This window comes from Stenella coeruleoalba, assembly GCF_951394435.1.
Source record: "Stenella coeruleoalba genome assembly, chromosome: 5".
NCBI lineage: Eukaryota > Metazoa > Chordata > Mammalia > Artiodactyla > Delphinidae > Stenella > Stenella coeruleoalba.
The window spans coordinates 70,828,231-70,842,143 of NC_137150.1; the positions used below are offsets into that span (position 1 = coordinate 70,828,231).

The window sequence follows — 13,913 nt, forward strand, 5'->3', positions numbered from 1 at the left end:
TTAAATATTTTCTACCTGTTCTAACTACTATGGCTTTGACAAGCTCTCCAGTGTAGAAACGAGTTTGAATAACAGTTGTCCCACAAAACAAAGTGTGTCGTCTATGTGTTTCTGGACTATATAATTCATCTCCCATTCCTTTTACGTCCACTGAAGGATTTGGCAAATTAGTCTTTGTCACTGGAACACTCTCTCCTTTAAAAAAAAAAATCCGTAAGTTAAAGCATAGAAATCAGTATCAAACACACAAATCTTGAGTTGTTAAATATCCTAAATGTTATCATACTGTTGACAACAATTATTAACAGTTCTCACATGTGAATAACATAGCTTAATCAATTAGCTTTTGGTCTATCAATTTCCTTACCCAGAAATATCAAATTTTGTCTTCCACAATAATTCCTGAAAGTGATCTGTGACTCAAAGGTAATCAGTTGGAAATAACTGTGCCAAGTTTCAAATAAGAAGACGAGGTTGCTACCGTCGCCTCAGCACCTGTTCTGGTATCCCTGAGAACTAACCTAGGAAGTACTCTGCAACCCCAAGCACACACAACATGTGAAGATCCACTCCTAATCCCACCCACTCCCAGACCACAAGCGCGCGCGCGCGCACACACACACACGCACACACACACACCACACACACACACACACACGAGTAAGAAGAGAACAAGCATCCGAGCAAGGCAGAGGAGTATGGTAATTCTCTAACAGTAAAAAAGAGCCAAATTCTTTTAACATTAAAATGTAGTGCTCTGTAGCATTCACACTTCTTATGTCAAAGGTGACAGGTGTGTGGGGATATTTATGTGTATGAGTGTGTTTTAAGACTCTTAACAGTTCAAAAATGTATTATATAGGAATCACTTTCTTGCCAGGTTGACTATGACAATTAAAAAATAGTCATGATAAAAAGATATATACACATAGCTGATTCACTTTGTTATGCAGCAACTAACACAACAATGTAAAGCAATTATACTCCAATAAAGATGTTAAAAAAATGTTCAAAGAAAAAAAATTTTTTAATTAAATTAAATTAAATTTAAAAAAATAAAGATGTAAAGCTCTACCTCCAGATTGTGAGTTTCCAAAGGGAAGCTATTTTAAAGTCTATTTCTCCCCAATTTAATAAAAATATCAACTCTTCTAGTCCCACTTTTTGCATATCAAAGTGAGAAGTAAATATGCTGTGGGCAAAGGATTTCTTTCCTCTTCCCTTACTATAAAGCATTTCCTCATGTCAAAAGAATGGACAGAAGAAGGACGAGATATCGTGAACAACAGCATTGTGCTTTAGTATCACAGCTGAGTATAATGCAGAATTTGGTTCCCTCAAAATAAAAAAAAAGAAAATCTTTTCACAAATATCTATCACATTCATGACATTCATAAGTAAAGGACACAAACAGCACAGTTAATTGTGACATAGCTTAATCAACAACTACTTAATCCTAGTATCATTATAAACAACTCATCTGGGTTTTACTCATTTAATTTAGTTTACCTGTTAACATGCTTTCATTTACAATACAAGTACCATTAATAAGTACTGCATCACAAGGCATGACTGTCCCATTTAATGGAATGACCATGACATCTCCTGGCACAAGATCTGTAGAAAAGATCTCTTCGATTTCTGAATTGAAAGAAAGAAAAGTCTGAAAAGAATATTCTTTAACTTGGAATAAGAATACAGCAAACAAAAGATCTATCCAAAGGTCACCTGATCTCAGAAATACATTAAAAATATAATGGAGTTAAATAGAAAAATCCCAATAGATGAAGAGTTTTGACAAATAAGATTATTATTCCTTAAGCTAACAAAGCATGGTGTCTAAATGTGTCAGCTAGTTTGTCCCTGGATAGGACGCCAACTGCACAGAGTTGATGCCAAGTCCCCTCTAAGCTAACAGGTAGGTGGGCTTCAACACTCATTACAACGGTGGATGCTCAATCTTAGCTATCAGCCCTATGAGTAAACAGATGATGAATCCACACAGGAGACCCCCTGCAACAGGTAAATAAACTCAGATTTCTGTAATCCCTTGGAAACAGATAAAAGCATTGAAATTTTAGCACTTTCTTTTTTAACAGCATTCTTTTTCTTGTTGCTACTATTTATAATCCATAATGTCTCATTGTTTTCTCAATATTCCTAAAATAGTCCCAAAATATCTTAGATATTATTTTAAATCAATTTATAAAATAAATTAAACTTTGTCATACCTAGTTCATTATTTCCTTAGAAATTTATGTATTATATTCAAGTTAGTTAAACATTTCTTTAATGATCTTCCCAAGTAAAAGGTGGCCTTATATTTGGGCATTCTCTCTCTCTTCCCCTACCCCTAGATTTTATTAAACTATGCTTAGAAGAGACTTACACTGGTTTCTAAGCAAAGATGGGTGAGGAGAAAACTACTGTTTGTGATGTCAGTCTGCAGGACAAATACTCTTCCCTTTCTAAAAAAAGGTAAAAGTAGTTTACTAAGCTATGAGGAAACAACTTTTAAAGAATTCTGATGCTATTTTGCATGTAGTAAGTATAATAATCTTCATTTCTTAATAAGATCCCTTATTTTAAAAACGTGACTCAATGCCTTAATGCCACGTGAAATTCTAACCCTCTTAGGTGCACTGAGAAACTAAATATCAATGATCTGTTGGACTATACAAAGGGGATAAGGAAGCTAAACACTGAGCAGTGCATCTGTCCTAGCATCCCCAGGATCTTCAGCAGCAGCAGAGTGGGGAGAGGAGGAGCACCAATAAGCTACACATCTAAGACTGCAGCTAGGGAGGCAGAAACTATCAGCTAGTACTCTAGCAAGTGACCAGGAAGCGCAAGGAAGAAAGCAACCTGCCAGGCCAACTTGGGTTTACACCTGGATGTAGTATACTGAGCCAAGAGAATGCAGACTGATTTGGTTTTCCTGATCAATCAAAGCGGCTACTGTCTCCAAGGCCCATGATGCTGTGCTGCCTCCCCTTTATCTCCTTTACCTCTTCAATATCTCACCAAACTAACGTGTCCAAAACATTATCCTTCCCTACAATCCTGCTTCTCCTCCAGTGTTCCCTATTTAATTAAATGACACCAATATCCATGCCCCCAGCCTGACACCACTGTATCACCTTGCATCCAATGAATCATCAAATCTTCTTCAATGCCCACATTTAAGTATCTTTCAAACCCATCTCACCACTCTCCATCTCCACAACCCTCACCCTGATTCATTTCATGCCTTTAATATTAATCCCCTCTAAATAAGTTCGAACATGGCAGCCAGAATGATTTTTTCAAATAGGCAAATATGATCATATCACTCTCCTACTTAAAACTCTTCAATGGCTTTCCTCTGCCTTTTGGGAGAGTCCAAATCCCTTAACAAGCCTTAAAAGGCTGTCCACTATCTAGTTGCTGCCACTGAATTGCTTTCAGTTATTACAATGACAAAACTCTCTCTAATACCCAGGCCTCTGGGCACTTAGAACCCTCCTCTATCCCTCTCTCACCCCCACCTTACCACTTTCTCACCTACTTTTTATCTGTCTAATTCAATCACTTAAGAATACCTTTTCAAAGAAGGCATCCCTGACACCTACAGTAAATGAGCTCTAATATCTAACCCTGACTTCTCCCTATCATAGCATTTATCACACGTTACTGTTTCTGTTTATCATGTCTTTCCAACTAGACTGAAGTTCAATGATGGCAAGGACTATGTCCATCCACTGTATCCCAAGAGTCTAGTATAGTATGTGTCACATTATAGAAAAATACAATTTCACATAAATGAATGAATTTGATACAGAAACATGAGTACAAATCCAAACACACATTTTTATTTCTTATGGAAATAAGTGTATATGTATAATATATTGGGCTTGCTTCACACATTAGGGTTTAGTGGAAATCTTTTTAAATTTACTTTTCCAAGAGTAAACTGAAGTACTTACTTACCTTCATTTACTCTGCAAACTGAAACTCTCACAGTACTGTGAGCTGCCACCATGTCATGCAACATAATATATTGCTGAATCAGGGAAAAAAAATTTAACTTGTTAATATAAACTAACTCTTCAAGCTATTAGAAAGCAAGGGTAATATAAAATAAGGTAAGCTAAAATAATAAATTCATATCACTCTGCCTTTGAAAAGGTCAAGACCAAAAGATTCAAAGATCATTCAATATTTTAGCTCAAAACATTAGACAAAATAAGAAGCACTTTAATGAGACAGCCCTGAAAACAGCAGAATCAGCCCTCCAGTATTCCAGTCTTAGATAAGCAACTATAGATCCTACAGCCTCAAAGCAGTCAAGCGATACATTGACTCTTAAAAAGCAGCTGCCTTCCCCCACCTCAAAAAAGAGGGAAAGGGAGTACATATTCACATAACTAAAGAATAACTGTATGGAGTACTTACGTTATACCAAGCATCATTCTACACACCTTACGTGTTATTACAAAATACAAACACATTTGTGAAACCCATAATAAATTGGACTTACCTTTCTAATGGCATATAGGGAGCTTATAATTGATACTACAGACATAATCACAATGGCTATAGCATAGTAATAGTATTCATCTGTGCTCCACAGTATAACACTGAACAGCTGGAAAATGTAAAATGGGTTGAGAACCTAAAAAACAAGATTTTTAAGTCAAATTGAATGAGATATTTATAAGCATACAGATTTAAGAAATAACCAACAGGATACTTACAGGATAAGCTCTGTAGTATCCTACGGTAACAAGTAACTACCCAAAGAGCAGGGCAAGATATTACTTTTTTTTTTTTTTTTTACCATCAAACTACTAGAGTTTGACTAAATAAGCTTAATTTATTTGCACCCATTTAGGTTCATACCAAACCCAAATACAGATTCAGCTAGAAACAGCTAACACGTGTGAATTTAGCTGTTCTTCATTCTGCTTTAGCAATAAAATACATTTACTTTCAATAATTACTGTGCTGCTAAAGGATACAAAAACTTTTAACCAACTGGAACAAACGTTTACTTATTATGAACTCGAAGCACTAATTTACTTATAAGTCAAAGGTTCACTGGAGTCCAAAGAGAAGACAAACATGAAATAAGTTACAGTTTTGCTTTCTCTAAGGAAATAATTAAGTATTAAAATCTGAATTAAAAAAAAGATAAGGAGTCCTGGCAATGGACTTTGTTTACCCAAATTTTATAGTATTTTACCAATTTCATTAATAACCCCCAATGTTTTAAAATTGATGCTTCTGTACTTTTTAAAGCACTTTCACATATATAGTCCCATTTTACTTCAATATCAAACGAGATGGGCTTCCCTGGTGGCCCAGTGGCTAAGAATCCGCCTGCCAATGCAGGGGGACACGGGTTTGAGCCCTGGTCCGGGAAGACCCTACATGCCGCGGAGCAACTAAGCCCGTGCGCCACAACTACTCAGCCTGCACTCTAGAGCCCATGAGCCACAACTACTGCAGCCCATGTGTCTAGAGCCCGTGCTCCGCAACAAAAGAATCCATTGCAATGAGAAACCCACACACCGCAATGAAGAGTAGCCCCCGCTCACTGCAACTAAAGAAAGCCCGCGCAGCAACGAAGACCCAAAGCAGCCATAAATAAATAAATCAAATAAATAAATAAATAAAAGTTCCCTTAAAAAAAATCAAATGGATCATTAAAGGATTTCCTACAATTTTACCAATAAAGGAACAGCAGGGAGAAAGGTCTTCTAATGACCAAAGCTAGTTACTGATGAAGTCACATTATAAACCAGTGTTTCTAATTCCTAATCATTATTACACTTTGCTATGCTCTAAAGCAGCATTATATGGCCACTCTCAGGAACTGACGGAAAACAATCTGTACCTTCTACTAAAAGTATTCACTCAATACAGCTAATTCTATACTTTAGCCCCAAACCAGAAAGACTGGAGAACCCACCCTCCTCGGCAAAACCACTTACTCCTTCCTTTACATGCCTGCAATCCCTCATTCCCCACCGCTTCTACAGCTCTTACAACTGAAGGGTCACCACAGTAACTACTGACATGTATTACTCCTGGGCTAAAGTGCAAGCTCCTCATTGTTACTCATCATGTCATGTTTTTAATTCCAAACTTCTGGCACAATGCCTAGTTCCTAAGAGTGTACCACCTGAAGAAAACATGATTAATCGCTTTTAAAATTAGAAGGAGGGACTTCCCTGGTCGTCCAGTGGTTAAGATTCCACGCTTCCACTGCAGAGGGCACAGGTTCGATCCCTGGTCAGGGAACTAAGATCCCACATGCCACACAGCGCGGCCAAAAAAATTAGCGGGAAAAAAGAAAAGACAGGTGTATACATCTGTAAAATAGGGCAAGGTTTAGATGTGCAACTTCCTGAGAGTAAAAAAACAAAAAACAACAGACTTCGAAAAGAAAAAAATTAGACAAAATAAAAAAGTAATCATGCTCCCAAATTACTGATCTATCAGAGGAATATCTTTCTGCCCTTCCAAGTAAAAAAATAAGCAAAGAGAAGTTAGGAAACAAAACACCAAGGATATCATTACTTAAATCCTGGCTCTTTTCAAATGGCAAACCTATTGATCACAAATGTTGAGACAAGTACAATTGTCTTACCTCCTTAATTAGAAGCTTAAAAACTGAAGGCACTTTCACAGCAATTTCATTTACTCCATAAAGCAATTTTCTATAACAGGAAAATACAATAATAATATTACATTATATTATATCATAATAACAATTTAGGGAAGGCATTGCGTTAGATAAGGCTCAAACCACCGACTGCTCCTTAAATCCAGAACTTAAACGTTCATGTTTCTAAACAGCTGTCTTCTACAATTTAAACTATCTACAGTATTTAAATCAATGTAGTCCATACTGGATAACTATACTGTTATCACTTTATCTTTTTGTGTGACAAGTACCTTTCCCACTAGTCTATAATAACCATATCAACAAAAGACTTTCTTTTCCACCCATGAACAAAATACATCTCAACAATTTTGAATTGCAATTAATTTTTGCAAGAGACTACGTAAGTAAATTTGAGGGGTCCTGTACTATTTTTCTAATAAGAATACTGTACTAAAAATGTTTATTTCAGAACATTATACATTTGGCTTTTTTTAATGCTTAAGTTGCTTAAAACCTTCCACTTAAATTCCTTATAATAGTACTTCCTATATGATACATTAATTCTTGCCTTTTATGAAGTAGAAGCCTGAATGAATGAATTTATATTCCAACCCTTTGAAAGAACATGCTATAGGAGTACAAGAAAATTTCTAGTGTAGTTGAAAAAGGCATTTATCTCTACGATATGTAATACACTGGTATACTTTTATACTTTAGCAAAGAATAACACTATAAGAAGGATTATGTCTCCCAATTTACACATTTTCATTGTGGTAAATTTGAGCTCATGCTTACAATTCCCAACATTTCAGTAAATCTAAGATTTGAATTGTAAGACATTCCATGATTTTATGTACTATCAAGAAAGACAAAAATGCTGTCAAGTAAAGGATGACACTCCACCCACTGTATGACACACCCTCCTTATAGAGATGTTAAAATGCAGGGAAGTGTGCACCTTAGAACTGATGAAATACAGTATATTATCAGGGATATTCACTTCAAAATCAGCTTCAACATTTTTATAATTCTTAAACTGAGAGACAATGTTACCCAAATAAAATATCAATAAGTTGTCATCTACTATAATACTTAAATACCTGTTAATGTTACAACTATATGGTAAAAGGGTAGACTATATATACTACTTTATTTAGGAATTTTGATAATAGGTCTAACTTTAGTTGGATAAAAATTACCTGTAGGCATGCATCCCCTTTGTCAGTCCTGCACTATGCTTTTCATAAATTGACGTACAAGAAACACCTTCATCCAGTCCCCTAAATAAATCCAAAGTTTTTACTTTAAACAAAGTTTAAAATATCCATATTTCTCAATGCCTCATTTTTCTATATTCCTGGTTTTAAAGTGTGACTTCCTTACAAATAGAAACCCCTAACAAAAACTGAGATATGGATGACAATTTTTAAATCTCCAATTCCTAAGATAAAACAATAATGAAAGGTCTAAGTCTCAAATATGGCAACTTCTAAATTATCCAACGTGTCACATAATAAGATGGCTCTCAATACTCAAGCTTATGTAACAATATTATTATCCTTTAAGTCTGTGCCAAAGTTTTAAGAGCAAATAATTAATAAAATTAAAGTATGACTAACTCAAGAATTCCAAACTAAAGATGAAAAAGTTTTTACTTTTTATCTAGTTTTCCCTCTTCAATTTTTAAGCTTCACTCTAAGAAGTCCTACTCATTTTTCTTTCTACAAAAGCATCCATCTAAATCCTTCCCTCATCTAATACATACTGAGAAGAGAAGTGCTGAATCTGTATGAGTCACAGGCAATGTCTAAAATCTGTAACTATTAAAACTGGGATTCAACTAGCATATCTACTTTCCACCACAAATGTCTTAATTATGCTTATTTTAACTGAGATGCTATTCAGAAAAACTCTAAAGAGAATATAACACATCATTTAACTCCAATCCTTTTCTACTTTTTTCGGATAGAAAAACCAAGCCCCATGATTAGCTGCTATCACTGGGATAAGTTTAAATTCTACAAGTTGGTATGGTTGGCAAAGGCTACACAGCAAATATGTTTGACTCTTTTTTCCCACTGAGATGGATTACTTCTCCAAAGGCAGCAGGGATCAGCTCCAAGTCAAAATTTTTTTAAAAAACAAAATGACAATTTATAGGCAGTGTTCTATAAAGAAATCAATGGTTCTTAACTAGGAATGGTCTTCAGAAGTAGGCATGTGGAATTGCCCTGCTCCATTCCAGAATATACCAATTCTTTAGTGTCTGAGGAAAAAAATCCAGGCATGAACATTTTAAATGTTCACAAGGTGATTCTTTTTTTACTGCTAATATTAAGAATTCCTTTGCCACTCTCAAGCAACGATACTTAACAGTGTTTAATCACTTTAACAGCAATAAAAATAGAATCCTAGTTTAGTACTTATATCATTTGAAGCCTCCACAAAAAATAAATTTTAAAGGATTATTCCAATATGTCCTACCCAAGGCTTAACTTGTTTGATGATGTCCCATCTTTATCCACATATTAAAGTGAAATTTATGTTTGTCTATCACTCCATCCCTCAAGTACAAGTGGATGGAACTGTCAGGAAATTGAGAGGTGATAATTCAGATACGCTGACAGGCTAAAAGGTACACTCGAAATTCACTTTGAGGTGAACCCTCAAAAAGAAAAAGAACTGAAAGACTAAAAGGTATACTCAGGGCTTCCCTGGTGGCGCAGTGGTTGAGAGTCCACCTGCCAATGCAGGGGACACGGGTTCGTGCCCCGGTCCAGGAAGATCCCACATGCCGCGGAGTGGCTGGGCCCATGAGCCACGGCCGCGGAGCCTGCGCATCCGGAGCCTGTGCTCCGCAACGGGAAAGGCCACAACAGTGAGAGGCCCGCATACCACAAAAATATAAATAAATAAATAAATAAATAAATAATAAATAAATAAATAAATAATAAATAAAGGTATACTCAAAATTCACTTTAGATGAATCCTTAAAAAGAAAAGGACTCAGACTGGATTTTGGGAGCATACTGCTTCTAACTTTTATGTAAGTTTTGCCAAGGTACAAGCTGCAGATAGGATTTATTCTAAAATGGTTAGTAAGTATTCAAATAACACCAAGAAGTTATTAATGAACAAGTGAATGAAAGTTATGTAACAAAAACCTCTTCAATTTTATGTAACACTAAAATGAATTCTTTTCTAGCTAAAACATTATCAAGATACTCATAATCCAAACAAAAGAAAAGTACGTACTTTAAGAAAACAAAATTGTGAAGGGTATCATTCCAGAAGTATTTTACACTATGGTGGGTGAAATAACGAATCTGTAGAACATACATAAAGGTTATATCAAAAAGCATTATTATCACTTGTTAACAATTAAGTTTACTAACACAAATTTAGCATATAATGTAACAACTATTAAAATTAAAGCAATCACATGTGACATGTAATCTATTTCTTCTAGTAAATAACTAAAGTGTTATATACAATGATAAATAGGCATTTTATATGCATATAATCTCAAACAAAAAACTGCAAGTACAAAATTATAGACTATCCGTAATAGTATAAAATGTAACAATTCTGGTTCTTAAAGGAACTTTGAGACTAAGATCACAATACCTGTTGTGATTGAGGCTGTGAATATTTATTCATCTCAAGCCTATTCTCTTCAGCCAGATTTTCAGTTAAGTGAACTGCATGGCCATTTGAAACCTTATTAGCCATAGATTTGGGGCTTGAAAATGGGGGAGTTTCCAGAGAAAGCAAGCGAATTTTTGCACAAAACCACATTCTGAATTCATCCTTAGAAGAGAAAGGAATAAGGATAAAGAGTCAATTATGCATATTACATAACCATATATATTGGTTTCCATTCTTTACACGATATATTATTTACTTATCTCTAATTGAGAAAGTTCACTTTTCACTCACTAAATGTTAAACCATTTCGAATTACGAAGATGCATAAATTCAAACATGAAGTGCTTTCAACTGCTCACCATTTTATATGTCATACTTCACTGAGAGGATCTCATAAAAGATCATAATTTCTTAATTTATCCAACTATATACTGAGACTAGATATTAAAGCCTCTTATAAAATGTTTCCAATTAGGATTTTAAAACAAATCCTAGGGTGCAACAGCATTGCACAGTAGAAGAGATCTGGGATACAGTCCTGTCAAGAGACCTTGATAGACCAACCACTGATCCAATCTCTCAGTGCATCAAGAACTATAAAAAAGGGTAGATGTGATCATTTTTAAGATTCCTTTAAAGTCTAATCACTGGGATAATAGTCACTTCAAACACAGATGCTTTAGAAATACTAGGATTAGTATTCCTCATTGTATCCTAGCAGTGATGTTCTCTTCGTATTTTATTTTGAATACACACAAAGACATTATTTTACTCCTCAAATAATCAGCTACAAGTAAACACGTGGACTTACAGTAGTCCTCAGCAGCACCACTTCACAGTCTTTAACTGCAGCTCTGATACAGGTTGCCTTTACCCGCCACTCGGGCATCCAATAGAGGAGCAGGAGAAGAAAGCCGCCAGTACACACCACTCCGAGAGAAACTATGGCAAGCTTCCAGCGACACAAATTATAGCCATAAATCTCCTGCATGGACATAGTGATTACACATCAAGTGACATGAGAGGTAAATTTCAAAGTGAGAACCCTATCTTTCCCCCCACATACCACCAGCAAAGACTTGAGTTTTATTAAGCTGACCTTAAACATTTTTTATAAATGGAAAATTAGAAAATTTGCATTTGGGGGATATATTTAAGCATTAGCTAATGTAACTTCTTAAATTATCAAATGAAAACACATATCTCTTTCCTCTAAGTTTTAACAGTTCACAAGTGAAGCAGGAACTATACTGGAACCAGAGGTGTTACATAATCCCAACTCAAAAACACAGTCAGAAAGACGACAGCACACCGATTTAGCTGTTGTTTTACTGTATTTTAGTTTAGCAGTTTTTTAAATATACTTTTCTACTTCCCTAGAAATATAAATTCTTCACACTTTATAAGTATATTATAAAAGCTGGTTACCATTTCATCTTCTTGACCCTGGTTGATAGTCTTTCTTTCTTCTTTGTCCATATCTACAGTGGTTGGAAAGGTCTTGTGCTTCAGAACAATTGAAGATAACTGAGGGAAAGAGGAACAAATATTAGAACATTATCTTGTATCTTGGTAGACTATATCTGATACTAACTTCATACTACCAGATTTCTTGTTTTGATGCAAGTTTAACTGATATTTAAGTAGTCATTAAAGTGCTGATTCTCGTGACATTTTCAATGGTGTGCCAGTTCTTGAAACTGCCTGGCTTACTACTATCACAAAACTTGGCATATTTCATTAATTAATTTATACTAGCACTAGCCTTGCTACAAAGCCATTTAAATTCTGAGAGAAACTATTTCTACAGACTCTTCCTTTTTCATTCCCCAGACTCATCTACTGAGCACCTATCACATGTATGGCAATTGCTGGGTTAATCTCTAAGGCAGGTGTACCTCTATTGGAGACCACTCAACTGACTATGTCATTCTGATGCCAAGTCCACTGAGCAATCTTATTGTTCCTGACTACCCATAATGCTTGTGTAGGAAAAAATTCATTGAGCCCACTGACAAAAATCATTTTCCTGTATTAAAAAAACAGATTAAATTCAAATATTAGACATTCAGCCACACATTAAAGAGAGTTGCAAAATGTAAAACAATGCCAGTTTTCTCGTTTTTTTTTTGCTTCTGGAAAATATATATATTTTTGGAAAATATGTTACTTAACATGTAGTATCCATAACTGTTCTATTAAATTAATATTCTTAAAGATCTATAAAAACTAATGTGGCGATAACAGGTATAACACATAAACAAAAGCTCCTTAGGGTTCACAACAGTTTTCAAGAATGTAAAAGGGTCTGAGCCCTGAGCCCAAAGAGTTTGAGAGCCACTGCTTTAGACTAGGCTGATCTCTGCAGAACACAGTGGGAATATTACCTCCCTCATTCCAGACGCCATACCTCCACTCATCTATATGGTGTATAGCACAAGTCTGACACATGGTAGGCACTCAAAAAATACTTGCTGAATGAATGACCTGATAAAGAATTTGTGCTAAGACAGCAATAGCCACATGTAATGTTTACATGATATGAATTAAGAGCAAAGTAAAACCAACTGCAGGATTTCAAGTTAATCCCCCCCCCATAAGACTACTGAAATCTCCTGATTTATGTCATCAACAAAATGACCAATAAAAAATATTGATGCCTCCTGAATGGGCAAAGTTTCTCTACTTTCTGGTAGCCCTGAAGACGGGGTTAGGGCTAGGTAGAGTCAGGGCTTTCCACAGAAATAAAATGCAAGAGTTTGATTACAAACACACACATACACACACAATATATTGGACTCAGTGCCATCTTGGAAAAGAAGACTCAGAGATATCTTGTTTCTCAGAGGAAAACAAGACACATTATCATACAAAACCTTTTAGGCAATTTAGTAACAATTTCTTCTCAGTCTAGGGTACTGTTAGAGCCCTGAAAAGTATAGTACTAGAGTCATCCCACCATTGTAAGACTGTTCCATCAAACCAATACAACTTGAGGCAGCAGTTATTCTCAAGGGCTATACACCTGCTGCTACAGACTTTGGGGGAGAATTAGCAAGTCCAACCTCTTTCCCTGTAGAAAAGATCAGCTGTTGTTGCCTGAACCTGTAAGGTTTAGTCCAATCCTGCAAGGTTTCAAATGTGCACATGCCTACCTTCAAAGGGTAATAAGGCAAAGGAACTCTGCCCTGACACTGTCCCCACTAAAGAATCCAGTCTGGGGTTCTTAACCTTTAATCCGTGGTTCTTCCTTAAGCTCTGGACTGTGTCTCAGGATCATCACTCAGGATTTACCACTCATTTTTAACAACCAAAACATATAATTCTGATCCCCATTTCCCACCACCACCTAAAATATGTTTCTCGAGGGGAAGAACCTCTTCAAATTCTTAAGTGGAGAGACTTCTGCTTCCAACCAAGACTAGCCTTCCTAACTAAAACAACAAAATGAATAAAATATATAAAACTATATAGCCTTCAAGGAGCTGGACGTCAATGAAAGAAACTGATACAAAAATGGGTGAGCTCTACAATTGTCCCAGTTTACAAACTGAATAATTTACAGGATGCAAAAAAAAAAAAAAATGTAGGACAGGAAACCCAGGGGGAGCCC

The 13,913-nt window shown here is 35.7% G+C and overlaps 1 protein-coding gene across 5 annotated transcripts in view; it reads right to left on the bottom strand.

The window, feature by feature from the left end:
• ATP13A3 (ATPase 13A3) overlaps positions 1 to 13,913 on the bottom strand; it is a 77,365-nt gene that overhangs the window by 41,804 nt on the left and 21,648 nt on the right. For all 5 annotated transcript variants that reach the window (XM_079923093.1, XM_079923091.1, XM_079923092.1 and 2 more), the window contains 10 exons: positions 11,729 to 11,827; positions 11,112 to 11,285; positions 10,280 to 10,462; positions 9,908 to 9,978; positions 7,852 to 7,932; positions 6,635 to 6,704; positions 4,520 to 4,654; positions 3,970 to 4,042; positions 1,510 to 1,641; positions 16 to 195 (listed from right to left, as the gene is read on the bottom strand). In XM_079923093.1, coding sequence (XP_079779219.1) covers positions 16 to 195; positions 1,510 to 1,641; positions 3,970 to 4,042; positions 4,520 to 4,654; positions 6,635 to 6,704; positions 7,852 to 7,932; positions 9,908 to 9,978; positions 10,280 to 10,462; positions 11,112 to 11,285; positions 11,729 to 11,779 — 1,150 coding nt within the window. In that variant the 5' untranslated portion in view covers positions 11,780 to 11,827. The remainder of the gene's footprint in view (positions 1 to 15; positions 196 to 1,509; positions 1,642 to 3,969; positions 4,043 to 4,519; positions 4,655 to 6,634; positions 6,705 to 7,851; positions 7,933 to 9,907; positions 9,979 to 10,279; positions 10,463 to 11,111; positions 11,286 to 11,728; positions 11,828 to 13,913) is intronic.